The sequence below is a fragment of the Oxyura jamaicensis genome, chromosome 19, assembly GCF_011077185.1.
Source record: "Oxyura jamaicensis isolate SHBP4307 breed ruddy duck chromosome 19, BPBGC_Ojam_1.0, whole genome shotgun sequence".
NCBI lineage: Eukaryota > Metazoa > Chordata > Aves > Anseriformes > Anatidae > Oxyura > Oxyura jamaicensis.
Window position 1 is genome coordinate 5,069,783 of NC_048911.1, and position 17,557 is coordinate 5,087,339.

The following is a 17,557-nucleotide window of genomic DNA, read 5'->3' on the forward strand; positions in this document are numbered from 1 at the left end:
CCCAGTATCCCCCAGTACCCCTCCCAGTTTCCCCCAGTATCCCCCACTCCCCTCCCAGTATCCCCCAGTGCCCCCCACTCACAGCTCCGCGCACTCCTCTGCGGGGGGGCGGGGGCGGGGCGGGGCCTCGGGGCGGATGCGGAAGCTGCCGAGCCGCCTCGCGAGAAGCGCCCCCCCCCCCCCCCCCCCCCAAACACCATAGAGAGGGGCGCGGCGCGGGGCCAGAGCGCCTCCCCCTGGCGGCGGGGCGGGCGCCATGGCGGAGCTGGGCGCTCACCTCACGGCGCCCCCGGCCGATGGCGGCGGGGGGCAGCGGCCGAGCGTCTTCGAGGCGGTGGCCCAGGAGAGCCTGACGGCCGCCCTGCGGCCTGCCCTGCGCCACCTGGCCAAGGTGAGGCCGCTGCGAGCCGGCCCCGAGCCGGGGGGACCCTCCCCGGGGCTGCGCTGGGTGCCCCCGGCACCCATGGGTGCTGCCGCCCCGGGGGGGGGGGGGGGGGGGGACTGCGGGGGGGAGCAGCGGGGGTGGAGGGAGGGCTGGTGGGCGCCGAAGGGTGCTGAGGGCAGCGGGGGGTGATCGCTGCCTACAGAAAGTGAGGCTGGGTGCTGCCCTGCGTGCCTCCTCGCTGAGCCTTCCTTCACCAAAACTCACCTTTTTTGCCCCACTCGCGGGGCAGCCTCACAGCCTCGAGGCACCCAGCCCCGAACCAAAGGTGGAGGGAGAGGTGGTGGGCGCTGAAGGGCGCTGAGGGCAGCGTGGGTGATCGCTCTGCAGGGATACTGAGGCTGGGTGCTGCCCTGCCCGCCTCCCTGCCAAGCCTTCCTTTCACCAAAACTCACCTTTTTTGCCCCACTCGCGGGGCAGCCTCACAAATTGGAGGCGCCCATTCCTCTCCCTGAACTAAAGCGGCGATTTACACTCGGCGCGATGCCTCCAGCTCCGTCCCTGCCCCGTGTCTCGCTGCAGGTGCTGGCCGAGTCCAACCCCGGGCGGTTCGGCTGCCTGTGGCGCTGGTTTGACGAGGCGTACGCCGCCCTGGACCTGCTGCTCCAGCAGCACTACCTGGCCTCCTGCAGCGCCTCCTTCTCTGAAAACTTCTACAGCTTGAAGAGGGTACCGCTGGGAGGCCGCCAACGGCCAGCCCTGGCCGCCGCTGGGCTGCCCAAGAAGCAGCACTGGCAGTCTCTCCTGCTGCTCGTCCTCGTCCCTTACCTGAAGGGGAAGCTGGAGAGGCTGGTGGCCAGCCTCCGGGAGGAGGACGAGTACTCCATCCACCCCCCGTCGTCCTCCTGGAAGCGTTTTTACAGAGCCTTCCTAGCCGCCTACCCCTTTGTGCACATGACCTGGGAGGGCTGGTTCCTGATCCAGCAGCTGTGCTACATCCTCGGGAAGGCGCAGCACCACTCGCCCCTGCTGCGGCTAGCTGGCGTCCGCCTGGTGAGGCTGACTGCGGAGGACATCCAGAGCCTGGAGAGGAAGGTGCCTGTACCCGCCTCAGGGCAGGCACGCAGGTACGGCACGGGGTGTCGAGTTAGAGGGGGTTCTGCAAGTGAAACCGCCTCGTTCTCCAGAAACTCTTCAAGGTGAAGTTTACTTCTGGCAGAACATGCTCCAAAAGGGAACACGATTAGTGTAAATGAGGAAACAGAGACTACAGGATTTTGTTGTAATAAAAGTGCCTTTTTTTGCACCCCATCCGTTCAGTCCTTACCTGCGTGCTCCTAAGGGAAGCTGGCTGCAACATGTTGCTAACAGGACTGAACCTTGGTGCTAGATTGTTCTGAGCAGCCACAAAGCCATTACCACACTCAGCGTTCTGTACAGTGGTGATCCAGGGGTGAAATGATCTGTGGTCCAGGTCCCCTCAATCCAAACTCTCCTGGTTTAGTTGGAACAAGACTTGAAGCTTTCTTGTCATGCAGAGAATCTGAAACATCCTAGATGTTTCCATTACAAACACGGGATTCGCTGGTGTCACAGCTTAGTGTTAAGAAGCCGTAGAAAGCAGTGCCCCGCTACTCCCCGAGCCTTTTTGCCGTGGTTTGCAGAGTGCTGTGCCTTACTAATGATTTCTCTGTATCTTCTGTCCCTGCTACAGCTTCAAAACACGAGTGCAGTCAGCGGTGAGGAGAGCGCTGGGTGGCATTGCCTTCTCCCTGTCCAGCGGGCTGGCTGTGAGCGTGTTCTTCCTCCAGTTCCTGGACTGGTGGTACTCCTCGGAAAACCAGGAAACGATCAAATCTCTGACGGCGCTGCCCACTCCGCCGCCCCCCGTGCATCTCGACCACGGGGAGGGCTCGGTGCTTTTACCCAAGCTGAAGACGGTGTGCCCGCTGTGCCGCAAAATCCGAGTCAACGCCACCGCCCTGTCCACGTCGGGCTTTGTGTTCTGCTACCGCTGCGTGTACAGCTACGTGAAGGCTCACCAGCGCTGCCCCGTCACCGGCTACGCCACAGAGCTGCAGCACCTCGTCAAACTGTACTCTCCCGAGAGCTGAACGCCCTGCGCCGTGCTTTCTGAGACATCGCTGAGGACCGTGGCTGGGGAGCAAGGTGGTGGATGAACCCCACTGCACCCACCGCTCTCTCACACCCCCTCCTCAAAGAGGGGGAGAAAATATGAAAAGGGGATCACTCTTTGGGATTGGGACCACTCATCAGTTACTGTCGTGGGCAAAACATTCTCAGTGTAGGGAGATTAATATTTATTGCGTGTTACTAACAGACAAGAACAGTGGGGAACTATAAAAGCAAACTAACAACACCTTTACCCCGTCCACCCTCTTCTTCCTCCTCCCCTCAGGCAGTGCAGGGGAACCGCTACAGCCCATCAGCCCTAAGGCTGCCCTGAACGTGGCTGCACAGAGCTTTGCTGCCCTCGTAACCTTTGGTAAGGTTCTTGCAGCAGAGTTTAGGGGGCGTTGGACAGCCACTGCCTGTCAGCTGGCACAGAAACGCCTTCTGAACCAACTGAAGGAGAGGAAGCGCTCATAGAGGTAATGAGAACGCAGATGGGAAGATCAGAGAATGTCGCTGGTAAAAGTCCTGCTTGAGGGCATGAACAGCAAATTAGGTAGGAAGAACTGCTTCGGTGAGCTCGTCCTCCCTCAGCTGCCCCCCGGGCACTTGCGATGCCTGGGGCAGACCCTGGCACTACCGCCCGTCCAAGAGGCAGGCTCAGAGCTCTCCGCTGATCACGCTATTCTTAGGAGTCACCCGGCGTTTTCAGGCTACTCACCTTTGAATTAATGAGAACATCACACCCTTAATTCCTCAGAACAGTGCTAAATTAAGACTTGGGACTCTTTAAAGGAACAGGGCTTGATACATACAATGCATGCATGAGGAGGGTACATGATCTGCAATGGCGAAAAGCAACAAACCAGATTAAAGCAGCACTGTGCCGACTGATGAACTGTTAAATGTGTCTTTGAATCTGTTGGTGTCTGCTTTCATAAAGCAAGATTCTTTCTTGACTGGTAATCCAACTGTATTTATTTATTTTCTGATACTGGGAGAAGCTTGCTAGTGGTTCTATTTACATACCAGAGGCTAGAATAAAGCTGCTTCCACCTTTGCAGATGACGATGACGAATACAAGATCAGTATTTTGCAGGCTGGGAGCCTTTAATGTCTGTGTTGGAATTAAGGATTACGCTGTGATTGTTCCAGTCTCAACCATGTAGCACGTTCGTATCGCAGGGAAGCACCTTTCATTGAACAGAAGAAAGCAAGTGCATGTGATGTTATGGCTGGTTCTGGCTTGACACATGATTTTTCAAGATGGAAGGCTGCTTTTTTCCAGACTTGGCTTTAGGGAGCAGCAGTTAGCTACTCCAGCCATCAGTCTCCTTGCTTACAGAACATGAAGCAAAGTTTGCTGCACAGAGTACGTGGCCTTCCCAGATTAAGAGATATGCTCTAACATTTCATCCACTGAACCAGTGATCTAATTTTTCCCCATTTTAGCTGTGCTTCAGAAGATAAAAATCTATAATATCCTCCCTCACCTGTAAGCAAGATAGCAAGGTTATTGAAGAGCCTTAAAAAATACAGTAATTTTCATCCACCCAAAGATGCTCTGGAAAACACTGTAACGAATGAGATGGGTCTCCTATGCTTGTCATAGCATCTCTTACAACTTCCAGACCTTCCACCACTTCGAGGTACAAGATTTCCTGCAATTTCATACCACTTTTAATATAGCTGGCTATTAACTCACATCACCCACTACCTCAGTTTTGCTTCACACACAGAGATCTGTGAGCAGCCCATACCAAGAGGCGCCACTGCTGCTGCACATCCTTACCCTGTCTGATCAGACAGACGTGGCCTGGCTGTCCCATGGATGCTGGTGCTCATTTAAATAATAGATGCCAGATTTGATAGACAATTCAATTTCAGGACAGGTTTGCTTTCTTCTGATCCTTCCTATCCTTTCCAATTTACCTGTCTGTTGCTCAGTGAGAAGCTGAGCAGAGGCCTGGGACAGAATACTGACTGGTGCAGACTCGCCAGTGCAGCAGAACTCTTGGCAAAGTTCTGCACCATCCTCCCCTGCAATCCAGGAGGATTCACTAACTGAACAGCACAGACGCTTCTCCAGGGCCTCTGTTCCTCCTTCTCCCAGGGCTAATACCTGTTCCCCTCTCTAGATGGCCCCTGGACGTCCTCCTGTCAGCTCTTGGCAGCCTTCCACCCCATCTCCCCCACACCACGCTGCACAATGCCGTCCCTGCCAAACAGATCTGGCCAACTCCACAGCAGCTCCAAGACCTGCACAGAACCACCCACGTCTGAGCCTCACAGTTCTGAACTGCTGTAATTACTCTTTTGGAAGTTAAATTGCTCTTTAATGCCTATCTGACTAGCAGGCATTAAGCCCATGATGGTGCCAGGCTCAGCAGTTACCTGGCAGATGTTTAGTGCTCCTGCAGATGGCTGCAGAATACCAGCTTGAATTTGACTGCTTCTTATAACTGGCCTGTCTTCAGTAGTCAACTAAGGATCAGTTTATCAGGTTTGTTGCTGTATAACAAAGCTCTGAATCTGATTTGGCTTACAAAATCATTCCCTTGTATCTGCTTTTTAACTGCGTTATCAATGCAATGATGGTCTAAAGATTGACGAGAAAAAGATTTGTAAAGGACCACCAGCTTTATTAAACCAACCTTTGGGTTTACGTTTTAATTGTGAGTTCCGTGGTCATGAACAAAGTATCCTCAATCCATGGTGCTATTGCTTAATACAATTACATCAACGTTAACAGTAGCCCTGGAGTTGCCCAATACATCATTGTCAGAATTTTGTCGTTTTCAAGAAATCATTGTCTTTTCAAGAACATCTAGCCCCATTCACATCTCACCCGGACACTTCAAAACGGGTGCATTAGCAACTGAGTTGGTTTCCCCACTTCAACAGAAAGCACTTGGCTTCTCACTGTAACTCTGCTCCTGGGTACATACCCCCACAGAAGCTCCCTTCTCCACAGGCAGAGAGAAACGAATGTAAAGTTGTCACCAAAACCTGGAAGAGAATAAAAAACTGCATTAGAGTAGCTCCATATCTGTGCTTGCTCAATTAGCCCTGTCTTTCTTCCCGCACTTCATCCCTGTGCAATCCCAGGGGTTTGAAGTAGCCCTGCCCTCAGTAACTTCCAACTATTGAGTCAGATGTCGATGTAAAGTTGCCATATTTCAAAAACCAGCAGAATCTAAAAACCCCTCTGTGTCTGCCCATGCAGCCTGGGTGTTTCTGTTCCTGCTGACCTTTCCAGGTACCTTTTAGCGGGTCTCGTGACATCAAGGAGGCCTTGGCCAGCCTGAGCTAGTGGGTGGCATCCCTGCCTATGGCAGGGGGCTGCAGTTAGATGACCTTTAAAGCCCTTTCCAGCCCAAGCCACTCTGTAATCAGAGTCATTTGAAAGTAAAGCAAAGACTAAAGATATTTGAATGGTCCATCAAGGCAAGAAAACCAAAATTCAGTTTAACTCATTACACTATCTGCATGTTTTCTGCAGCGAAACTGTTCCTGGGCTTTTTGAGTAGAGATATACACCACTTCTTACAGCTGGACAATCTGCTCTGCTTCACAGGATTTAGTTTTAAAAACCTTGAAAGCGTAGTCCCGTTATTCTAATGGAGAACTAAAGATTCGTGTCTGTAACACTGCTTAAGGAAAAGAAACATCCTGCATACACTAGACGAATCATTGTGAAACAGTCACAAATTACGCTGAGCTCCGCTCGGCTGTGGGATCCCTGCCTAGCCCCTTCTTCTGAGGGTGTAAAGGAAGACGTGTTCCCAGGATTCTTCTCTCAGAAAATCCATGCGCATCACACGCAACAAAAACCATCTCCAGTGAAGAGTACTGCGGAATGCTTCATTATGCCTTTTTCCCCCAATATCTGTGTTTTAACATCCTCGACCCTACCAGAAGAGGAGCTACGTGACCCCCCTGCCAGCTCCTCCCCATCCCACATCCAACAGGAGGCACGAGAGAGCAGAGCCAGGCCTGACACCACAACTCACTTCTAAAAATACTGCTGCTCGCTGGCAGCCACTAGATGATAACAGAGCTGAACCAACTGCTAATGAGTTCTTCACAGAATAACCTGTCAAGCTCCATTTCAGTCAGAAATGCATTTGTAAACGGAGAAGACACGGCGGCAGAGCATCCCGAGGTTTGTAAGCCGTGCACACGTGGCAGAAACACCAAGAAACCCCTCTCACTGCAAGCTCTGTGCTAAATCTGGTGGTGCAGTAGGATACATAAATCCGAACGTATTTGCACTGCTCACTTTTCAAATCAACGTTTTGTTTTTCTACTGCTGAACACAATTGCTAAAAAATCGTATTTTTCCACTGTTTTTTTAGAGTGCATCAAAACATTTCAGGCAGCAGCAAAATTGCTCCAGATGAGCTTAGCCTAAACAAGCTCAGAGAGAAGATTACGTGATCATGCCCTGGTCAGAGCAAAGACGCAAAGTCTTGGCAATACCAGTTCAGAGAACACTTCGCTCATCATTGCTTCGGGCAAATCTATTTCCATCCAGTAAGGAGCTCGCTCTCAGGTCAGGAACTAGAACGGAAAGTTCCAGTTCCAGGTGTGGGGATTTTTTTTTTTCCCTGGAGAGAATAAAGAAACAGCAACACACACATAACTTCTGGATTTATTGTTTTCAGGAACACATGGCTTTCTGCGGGGCAGAGTTTCTGATAAATTACCGACACCCCTGGAAGGTGAGACAGGAGCGGCTGTTACACTGACAAACCCAGCCCCTGCTTGGTACTTCTGCCTTCTATACCCAACTCCACAGGGAGACAGTGCTTAGTGCCACCAGCACGGCTCTACGTTCCTCTCCACACACAGCCTGTGTTCATCTGTGTGTGTGACGAAGCCACGTTAACACCATTTCTCCTTCCCAAAAGGTTCGCTGGCCCAGCAGAAGCCCTCTTTCTCCCCCTGACACACCTGTACATTTATTTGTACCTCCACCCAAGTCAGCAGAGAAGGCATTAACCAAAACTCTGATCTGCCAGCATGCAGATAACAGGCCCTGGTTTGTTTTATACTCCTCCACGGCCACAGAGCATTTTTCTCCTCACCAGCCCCTCCGCTTAGGGATAACACGGGGCTGCAGCACCCTCAGCAGCCAGGGAAGGGAGGAGGGGAGCTGTGTGGAACCGGGCTGGAGCCTGGGCGCACAGGCCAGCAGCTGGGACCCCAGGAGGCCGAGGTCAGCCAGCAGCGGGCAAAACGCGAGGAAAAGCCCCGCGATGCCTCCGGCGCTGCGGCTCCCCGAGCCCCCTCCGACCGGAGCCCCCCCACGCCTCCGGCCTGGGCTCCCCGCTGCCAGCCGGGCGCTGTCCCCTTCCCCTCCGACCTTGTCCCCTGCTTTCACGGCCCCTCCTGGCCTCACCATCGCCTCCAGAGCCCGCACCAGCCCCTCTCCCAGCCCCTCCGCCCGCCGCAGCGACCTGCTCCCCTCACGGCCCCGCTCACCCAGGCACGATCGCGCCCAGGAGGAGCTGCCCGCCTCGTCCCGCCCCCGCGGCGACCAGCAGCCAATAGAAACGCGGGATTCTACCGACGGACGCGAAAGGCCTCCAATAGAAAGTGAGCGGGGGAGCTCCGGGTGCAGGGAGCGTTTCCCGCCTTGAGGGGCCTGAAGTGATGGCGGCGGGACGCCGCCATGGCTGTTATTGGGTCGTGCTGTGAGCCGTTCGCATTCCTGTAATCATTTAGGTTGGAAAAGCTCTTCAAGATTATCTGGTCCAACCATCACCCTACTGCCAATGTCTCCTACTAAACAATGTCCCTAAGCACCACGTCCAACCTTTCCTTAAACACCGCGATGGATGGTGACACCACCACCTCCCTGGGCAACCCATCCCAACGCCTGACTGCTCTTTCTGAGAAGAAATTTCACAAATTTTCCTAATTTCCAACCTCTCCCTCCTGCCTCCTCAGCCACATGGTGATAAAGTCGCTGCCCCTAATCCTTTCCAGCCCTGAAGGCTCTCTTCTAAGGGCTGCAACTTCTCCACCAGAAGGGGAAACAATGGGCTTGGGGATCACTGGGAAACAGAAAGGGGCGAAACAACCACAAATGTACAAGAAATAAAAATATTCCAGCAATTGAACAAAAGGTGATTTGAAAATAATAGTCCTACCATGGTTTACTAGAGGAGTTAAAGCAGTTGCTCGCTTGGTTAAGGCCAGGTGGGTGGATAGCATTTATTGCAAGGCGCTCAGTTGGTCCGGCTGGCAGTCTGTCCGGCAGGCAGTCGGTCCATCCGTCCCTCTGGCGAGCAGCAATTTGCCAGAAATTCCTGCCAAGCAGCCTGCACGTTAGTGTTTCACACAGAGAGGAGGGTTCTGGCCTTGCTCTGGGCTTTTCTGGGCTGGATCAAGAAGAGGATCTGGTCGGAGGGGTAAGTACAGTTCGGTGATGTAGAAAGGAGGCACAAAGAGAAATTCAGAAGTTAAAAATGCATATTTGTTTGTTTATTATTTTTTATTTTTAGCATGCCCACGCATCTGTTGGTTTCACATAGAAAAATAACACCTGCAGGGAAGGTAAGGAAGTCACCAGTAACTGGCAGCAGGCTCCATTAAAAAAATTAACCGGGAAAATGAGTACTTTGCAATGAGTGAACAGAAGCCTGGGGCACCGGAATGCAGCCCGTTCTGCTAGCGGCTGCCTCCCCCTCCTCTGGACATTTCCCCGAGTCTGTGGGGAGGAGGGAAAAACAGAGAAGGGAAAAGAAAAGACAAGTGGCAGAGCAATGAAGGGCAGCTGATATATTGCTCCCAGATTTTCCTTCTCGAAGTGGCCATTTTATGGCTCTCAGAAACTCTTCTGCTGCAGGCAGGCTCCCGTTCCTGAAAGCTAGCAGCAATTTTGGCACAGCGACTTTCATTTTCGTTTCACAGCACGGCAGCGTCAGCTTTTGTGGAACAGAAAGCAGTCACTGTATTTGTTATCATCCCGGATCCAGCGTCTCTTTTACCCTGTGTGGAAGCAAAAGGTAAAAAGGATTTTTAATCTGTAAATGAAGCTGTATGTCTGCACACAGTCAGAATGTTTCTATTTTCCTTTCTGTCCTGGAAGTAAGTTTCTGTACAGCCTTGCACTAACTTGTTCTTTCTTTCACATTACTTCATCTCCTCTCTTCCTGTCTCAAAAAAATCCACAGCTTTGCTGAGCAAATCAGGGCACACACGTCCACTGCTGCATGTGCCTTCTCAGGGCTTTGTAATCAAGGCTATTACCTTCCTTGTTTTCAGTCTTCTCACTATTGCCCCAATCTCAGTGTCTTTGCTGACATTTCAACCCGAGGAGGGAGGTATCACTGAGGGTGCTCCAAAGTGGCCCCATGCCCGGCTCTTTCACAGAGACAAGTTCTGAAAACAAATTAACCTATATCAATTTTCAGCAGAAGCTGAAAATTGTATATGGGCATGATTTCAGTATAAAAAGTATAAAATTATTAGCTTTAATGTACTCTATCAGTACAAAAAGGTAAAATAATTGCATCTCCTACTGCAAATACTGTGACTGTAGAAAAGCAGATCATATTTTCTGCATGAGACTTTCTAGCTTGCTATCCTGCTTCCAGGACTACAGCTATCTGATTTTGCAGCTCTGAGGTTTAATGAAAGGCCAGCCTTTCAGGATGAGCAAACAATGCCATATGTAAATGCTGTAGGTTGGGGGAATTCTTCTATTTTTTTTTTTTTATTATTATTTTTTTCCCTTGCTCTGATACGCTGCGGCCATTGGAAAAGTGGCAGAGGGCGGGAACTAGCACTGGAGGACTTGACTCCCGCCAAAACCCACTTATGAACTTTGTACAGAACTAGAAAGCTCTGGTGAAGTCTGTGGACGCTGTGCGTGCTTGATCACAGGTAACACAAAGGAAAAGAAATCAAAACCAGCAGAGAAGAACTGCGGCCAGCAAAAAAGTAAGTTTAATTTCTCTGAGATTTTAACGGAGTGAGCAGACTGAGAAGGAGAAAAGAGATGAGATATCCTGTATGCTTTGTCCTCTGCTTCTGCCATGCAGAACTTATTTATGGATTTAAAATTGATATTTGAGATTTGTTGATTTAGCCCAGAACTAAGAAAATGAGGTGTGGTGAGTCCTTTTCTCTGTTAAACTGGTGATAGTCTGAGATCCCACCGGTCAGCCAGGTTGTCCTGCTGCAGGAAGCTGGAGGGAAACTTGATGAGTATGAGCAGAACAGTCCCCTCCAAGGCTTCAAGCAGCTGCTCTGCACAGCATCTCTATCGTAGGTGGTTTATTAAATGTGTTCATGGCCGGTGGGAACAGAGGGTCTCCATACAGCTCTCTGGTAGCCCTCCCAGTGTTAGGAGTAGTGTTCATCAGAGTCCTTTGCCTGGGCATTCTGATCCCTCTGAAGATAATGTTTGCAGTTCATTTCAATGCAGAAAAGCTGAAAAGATGGATTAAGCCCCAAGGTAGCTGTGGCACAGGTGAGTCTCACTTTGTAGCCCCCTGACTGGCTACCATAAAGCAAGTTGCTTCCTATTCCCCCGTCAGAAAGCTGGCAGAGGCAGCCTTGCTGTCTCCAGGTTTATCTTACCTGCAACAGCTTTGAGTTTAGGCTTTTCAGTGAAACACAGCTCTGACCCAGCTGTCTGTCCTGGCCTGTGCTCACGGGGTAGCTGAGCAAGAGGTGACAGACGAGAGGGGGAGGAGGAGCTGTGCAGTCCGGGAATATGAAGATAGCGATGAGTCTGGCTGTAGAAAAAATATTTGAGGCTGCTTCTGTGTTCAGAGGGACTGACAGCAGCAAGGTACCTACATTCCCTCATTCTCAGGGACAGAAAAATAAACAAGTGGACACTGGGGCCAAATTTCCACAGAGAGGCTTTTGGATTTTAGGCAAGCGATCTATTTTGGAAGTGGGAGAAACTCCTTTTTGCTGTGCCGTAAACACTGAAGGGAGCACTGGTGTGTGTGAGAGAGACTAACAGCTCTGGGTTACTGAAGAATGCTGCTACTCTGGCTCTGTCAGGAGGTGGGGTGGGGAAAACACAAGGACTCCCCAAAAGCAAAGCTTCAGGTTCATTTGGGACTGAAACAAATTACTACAATTGATTCTTCATCTCTTATCTCTGTGACTCTGTGCATTTACTGTTCAAAGGATAGCCTCTGTTTAGCTAATGCTTTTTTGGAAGTCTTTGGAAGATTGATGTTTCAACATAAATGGCAAGCATTTTTTGTACAATTGTTTCAGGCCCAGAATGGCTCTTGAGGACCATCAACATCTGCAGCAAGTCTGGGTTGATTCAGCAACGAAGTATCCTGAAGTAGTTTTGAATGTAGGAAAAATATGTTTTGGTGAAAAAGCAAGAAAAAAGATGCCAAAAAAATCAAAACAAGATCAAAAATACACCCTTGCCTCTGCAGTGTGTGCCTTGCTAAACTCTGGAGGAGGTGTGGTAAAGGCAGAGATTGAAAATGAAGACTACAGTTTACAGAGAGATGAGATCGGACTAGACTTGGATGAAATTTTTCGATCTCTTCTTTTGTGTGCAGACTTGGCAAAATACCTGGACTTCAAACAGCAAGATAATTACCTTTTGATTTTTGTTAAAACATGGAGCAGGGGAAAAGCATCCCTAAAAAGTAAGCCACGTATCTGTGCCCTGAGCAGTGGGTTGTATGGAAAATGTGGTGCTTCTCTTTCCCACATGACCCTTACTGAAGCTATTACGTTCCTTGAAGAAAAGCAAGATGAAGCCAGGAGAGAGCTTAGCCCAGGAACACCTGCCAAGAAAAGGAAGACAAGGGATGTTGAAGAAGACATGGATATTGTAAATGACTCTGTTGCCGAGTTGTTTAATAGGGACCAACTGCAATACGGAGAGACACTGAATTTCACAGAGTCAGCAAATGTGGAATTTAAGCACTATTCTACTGACAATTTTTTTACTCGTGTTAAAGAAATTTTGCCTCAGTATATTTCTGGATTTGCAAATACACGTGGCGGGTATTTATGGATCGGTGTGGATGATGCCAGGAGAGTACAGGGATTCACATGTGATGATGAGGACCTTGAAAAATTAAGCCACCTAATCAAATCCATTCAGGACATATTAAAGGTCTTCCATTTCTGTAAAAGAGGCTATGAACACAGCATAAGGTACAAACACAAAATCTTCAAAGTATACAATGAGCCTGGAGAGCACTGTGGCTACGTCTGCGCTGTGAAGATCGAGCCGTTTACTTGTGCCGTGTTTACAAAAGATCCAGAGTCGTGGCGAGTGGAAGGTCCCATTATCAGGAGGCTGAGAGCAGATGAATGGGCCGCGTGGATGATCTCTGCTGATCCAGGTCCAAAAGACCCAGGACAATCCCCTTCTGTTCTCCATATTCCCTTTTATTTTCTTAAACTTGAACCTGGTGATCTTTCAAGGTCCCTTCTAACCTGGGCTGTTCAATGATTTTATGATTCTTGTTCCTCGTCTTGTTGTTTTCCTTAGGTAATCCTACTTGCTTTTCAGTGTTCTTTGTGGGCCTGACCAAACTAAAATTTTTGACCGTTCATGGTCAATTTTGACTTCATGTCCTTGGTAAATGCCTGCATTTCTGTTACCTTTGTTAATGCTTGTCTCAGGCTGCAGTGACGAGGTGTGGTGACTAGCAGCTCGCTAATACCAATGTTATTGACTGCCTTTGCAGCAGGAGGTCTCTATGCCTCAAGGTGACAAGGACTGCTTTGGAGGTTAGACCCCAGTACCTGTGTTATTTTACATAACTGACAGAGTTCAGTTTTTGCTTTAGGGCTGAATGTTTACTTTTCCTCCTTTTCTTTACTTTTTGTGACATTCTCCGATGCTGCTGCCTGTCCAGTAGGCAGAGAGCTGTGGCTGGAGAAATTGTTCATTGGCCAGTTCTTGGGCAGTGAAGGGGGTATCACTAAAGGAGTTAGAGGTCACAAGAGCAACTGAGACAAGAAAACCAAGAGCAGCTCCATGATCGATGACCAGGGCCCATTCGGTAGCTAATCAGCTGCTGCCCACATGAGTTCCAAAGTTTCTGTTTGTTCATCACTTTTTTTTTTTTTTTAAAGAAGAGTGAAAGTTTGAAAACCAGCATGAGGACTGCTTGTGCCCCTTGCACTAAGGGGCAGAAAAAACTCACATTATCACATTTTTATTTCTCTTTTCCAGATCTTTCAGAGTTGTCTGAGAACTTCACATTAGCACTCAGTCTGTCAGAGGCGCCACCCCTTGCCAGGCCGGTTTATTCGCACCAGGGCCTTGACAATGTTGATGATCTTTGTAAGCAACTGTTTCCAGGTAGATATACACATTGCTTTCACTGTCTGATAGGTCTATGTGATGAATCTCAAGGCCGTGGTCGAGGTCAAAGCTGAGTTTGAAAACATTCTTTAAACAGGTGAAAAAGCTGGAAATATTTTGCAGATCTGTCAGCAGCGCTGCATTCAAATGTCTGGTGAGCTCTTCCCCCAGTACTGATATTCTGCAGGATGTTGCTGTGTATACGTGACAGAGCTCAGCCCGCTGAACTTCTCTGGGGACTGTACACAGCCACGCCAATGTCTTTTCACAAACCAGTGAAAATGGGAAAGATAGGAGGAGAAGTTTATGTGGAATCAGCCTGAAATAGGAAAGGTGACTGGGGCTGGGAACAGAGTGAAGTGTCTGCTCCCAGTTACAGTCCAGTGTTTCTGTGGCATTGCAAGATCAGCCAGGTGTCCAGTTTTGTTAATCTTCATTTCTCTGTCTGCTAGGCCAATATACAGAGCAAGGTTGGCATAAGCTGGCTGTGTGCTAGTGTTTTTAGCAAAGGGACTGATAACCTGGCTAGGAAAAACGATTGAGATCCCCGAGGATGCAGTCTTTGCAAAAGAAACTAGAAATGCACAGAGTGGGTGAGGAAAATTTTGAAGAAGCAGAAAAGGGCTTTCGAGCAGCGAGGGTCTGAATTTGTAACCTTTCACCACTATTAATTCCCACAGCATCATTTCGGAGGGCTGGATTTGCATATTTTATACTAACACTGACTATTTCTTTTGCTCTGCATTGATAGAAGAATCCCAGGGCATAAAATATACTCCAGAAAAACTCACCGAAGACCTTGTTCAAGAGCATCCAGAGTTGAAGATTTTAATGGAAGAACAATTGAAGCAGGTATCTGAAGGAATTGTGATATCTTCCAGAAGCTGGGCTGTTGATGTTGGCTTGCCAGAAAAACGAGACGTAATTTGTGACGTTCTTGTACTAGCCAAGGATTGGCCACCTATTCTCTACACGGTCTGTAAGCATCATATCTCTAAGGATTTGTTTGAATACTCAAAATGCACAGCCAGGAAGCTGAAGGAGAAATTAGTCAACACTGGGGGCTATATTCACAAACTGTGTATAATACCAAAGCTACTGATTTTGCCTCCTGGATTTAAGCATGGAGAAGAATGGGATCTGAACATTCAAGAAATGTATCCCCAAAACTACAGCCTAATCAACGGAATAAACTTCAAAGACATCTTGTGTTCTCTCACAATAGCCTTGTTGACTTTCAAATCCTTTTTAAGTGATCGTGTTGGTTCTGAGATTTTAAACCTCCTGACCATGAAACAATACCAGCTGTTGTCAGAAAACCTCCACAAATCTAAGAAGTTGTTTGTTTATGGTCTACCAGGAACAGGGAAAACTATCATGGCGCTGAACATCATAGAGAAAATAAGAAATATGTTTCAGTGCAAACAACATGAGGTTCTTTACATATGTGAGAACCAGCCTCTGAGAGATTTTGTGAGGTAAGTCTTTCCTCCAATTATTCATTTCAACATGTTATTATTTGACCCTCATTTTTCAAATAGCTGGGTACTGATGAGCTTATTTGGTACGGTGGGTGTCCACCACCACTGTAGTGTTTGAAGTGGGTATTTAGGATGCATTTTGAGTAAGGCTTCATTTTTTTTTTCTTGACGTCCTGAGCATCTAGTAATAAATCTGATTGAAATATCATTGGCATTCACTTTGTTCTGGTAAAGTAACTACTAGTTTACAACACACAAAGATTGTTTTTAATCTGCTTGTATTTCTTCTGTAGACAGAAAAATATTTGCCAAGCTGTGACAAGAGTAGCCTTTTTGAAAAAAAGCTTTAATTATGTGAAGCACATAATAATTGATGAAGCACAGAATTTCCAAGTTGGGGAAGGTGACTGGTATCAAAAGGCCTTGGACCTGACTTCATCACCACATCTCCCCGAGCCTGGCTTTCTCTGGATTTTCTTGGACTACTTGCAGACAAGTCACTGCTTCTCAACTGGTCTTCCAGAACCAAGATGGCACGATCCTGTTGAGTCACTAAACAAAGTGGTTCGTAATGCTAACAGCATCTTTTGCTATCTAAAAGACATAATGGAAGAGATTGTAAAGTACCCTACTGTAAGCATTCCCCAAGATCATTTACAGAAGTTGTTACAAACAGCCACATGTGCTTCCGCTGTGCCTGGCTTTTTTGAAATAATAAACAGAAGAGACAAAAACGAAATAGCAAAGTATGTGGCAAAGTGTTGCTGCATGTACCTTAAAAGCGGTTACTCTGAGAAAGATATTGCTATTCTGTGCTACAGAGATGATGAAGTAAAAGCATACCAGGAAATACTGACATCAGAAATGAGGAAGTTAAAGATAATACTAGGAAAAATGGGTGGAGGACTAGAGAGGCACATGATTCTTGACAGCTTCCGTCGTTTCTCCGGTTTAGAAAGAACTATTGTGTTTGGTATTCTTCCTAATCCCCTTCCATCTCAGGATGACATTTTTAACAATGTAGTAGTATGCGTAGCATCCAGAGCTAATTTAAATCTACACTTGTTATGTGAATACTAGGAATATGAAAACTAATCACTCCTGTACCTATAGTACTGCTCAGAACAGCACCAAACAGCACAGGCTTCCAGTGTTAGAAGCCATTTTTAAAAAGAGTTTTCATTCAGATAGCCAGAAGAGTGAAACTGAGGCCTTCAGTGAAATTGAGGTCCATGTTTTAACTAGCATACAAATAAATAGCTTTTACGGGAGTAGCTTCCCACTGAACTTCAGCAAGTCAGTATGGGTTAGAACCACCCAGTTATGCCAAAGTAGTAGTTTTAGTGGGCTAAGAAAAGTTTTGCTTAACTGCCTTTATGTACCAATAGCATTTTTGTCTTCGTTTCAGACACACTGGTTATGTAAAACTCTGTACGGAGTTAGATGCAAAGTATTGCAAAAGACAGATCTCAAATTCCGAAAACTGAGCATCTAAAACCAAAGGCTAGTTGAAAGCAACCCATGAACCTTTATATTGTTTTCCACCACAGAATGACCTACGGTTCAGCTGGTTTGGGAAAAGAGTCTGATTAGCCAGCTAGCGTAAAGCACCAACAACTTTATGGGGTGTGTGTGCAATAACAAGACATTGTACACAGCTGGAATCCATCCTTCAAGTAAATTTGCCTCTAAACTGTCAAACCTATTAGCTTAAATATTCTTGCTTCTCTAACTTCTGGAAGGTAGATGCACCTTCCACTTTTTTCTTTAGTCAGCAACTAGGAAAGACTACCTGTGTGTTTTTTTTCATGATCCCCACGCTTCAATCACTTCATCATGCCACGCTTATCAGACAAGGATCACTAACTATTATTATGATCAGAAACAGTTGAATGTACTTCGTTTTTAGATCATGGCTGATTGTAGTTACTGTGTACTCAGATTTCTGTTCCCCCTCTGCTGATTAAAGCAAGGGTCTGTGATCAGCGTGCATAGTATGCATGAAGAATCTGTGCTTGATTGTAAATTTCTATAAAGTAAAAATTTAATGTGATCACCAACTGGTTTGATTTTCTTCTCATTCTTCTTTCCTAAGTGAAATATTTTCAAAATTCCCTGTTGAGCCCACTGTGTGCCCTGGTATGAACACCAGCTTATCCCATTAGTGCTGCCTCTTCATATAGCCTATTTTCACAGTGCCTTCACATGTTCTTTTGAGCAGCATTAGATTATTTTGCA

General features: G+C 47.8%; 3 protein-coding genes and 1 non-coding gene across 7 annotated transcripts in view; 2 read left to right on the forward strand and 2 right to left on the reverse strand.

Annotated features, from left to right (window-relative positions):
- The window catches only part of AP2B1 (adaptor related protein complex 2 subunit beta 1), a 79,815-nt gene extending 74,289 nt beyond the window's left edge, over nucleotides 1–5,526 (reverse strand). The window contains exon 1 of one of the 3 annotated variants that reach the window (XM_035342820.1): nucleotides 5,464–5,526. The gene's annotated coding sequence lies outside the window, so the exon portion shown is untranslated. Of the gene's footprint in view, nucleotides 1–82; nucleotides 129–5,463 lie in introns of those variants that run through there. The other 2 variants (XM_035342817.1, XM_035342818.1) reach the window with 2 other exon arrangements.
- PEX12 (peroxisomal biogenesis factor 12) lies at nucleotides 191–3,481 on the forward strand. The gene is made up of 3 exons (XM_035342823.1): nucleotides 191–391; nucleotides 965–1,509; nucleotides 2,097–3,481. The coding sequence occupies exons 1-3, from the start codon at nucleotides 257–259 to the stop codon at nucleotides 2,494–2,496; spliced, it is 1,080 nt and encodes a 359-aa protein (XP_035198714.1). The 5' UTR covers nucleotides 191–256; the 3' UTR covers nucleotides 2,497–3,481.
- Nucleotides 5,527–6,931: 1,405 nt separating the features above from the next.
- Nucleotides 6,932–7,029, reverse strand: LOC118176479. The gene has a single exon (XR_004755428.1). It is a non-coding gene; the product is annotated as a Z30 small nucleolar RNA (small nucleolar RNA).
- A 2,011-nt stretch (nucleotides 7,030–9,040) lies between these two features.
- Nucleotides 9,041–17,379, forward strand: LOC118176090 (schlafen family member 13-like). 2 transcript variants are annotated; one of them, XM_035342815.1, is made up of 5 exons: nucleotides 9,041–9,531; nucleotides 11,768–12,867; nucleotides 13,707–13,835; nucleotides 14,590–15,316; nucleotides 15,613–17,379. In XM_035342815.1, exons 1-5 carry the CDS (start codon nucleotides 9,344–9,346, stop codon nucleotides 16,397–16,399), a joined length of 2,931 nt encoding a protein of 976 aa, XP_035198706.1. In that variant the 5' UTR covers nucleotides 9,041–9,343; the 3' UTR covers nucleotides 16,400–17,379. The 2 variants fall into 2 exon arrangements, with proteins under 2 accessions (XP_035198706.1, XP_035198707.1); XM_035342816.1 differs by lacking the exon at nucleotides 9,041–9,531 and adding an exon at nucleotides 10,417–10,468.
- The last annotated feature ends 178 nt before the right edge of the window (nucleotides 17,380–17,557 follow it).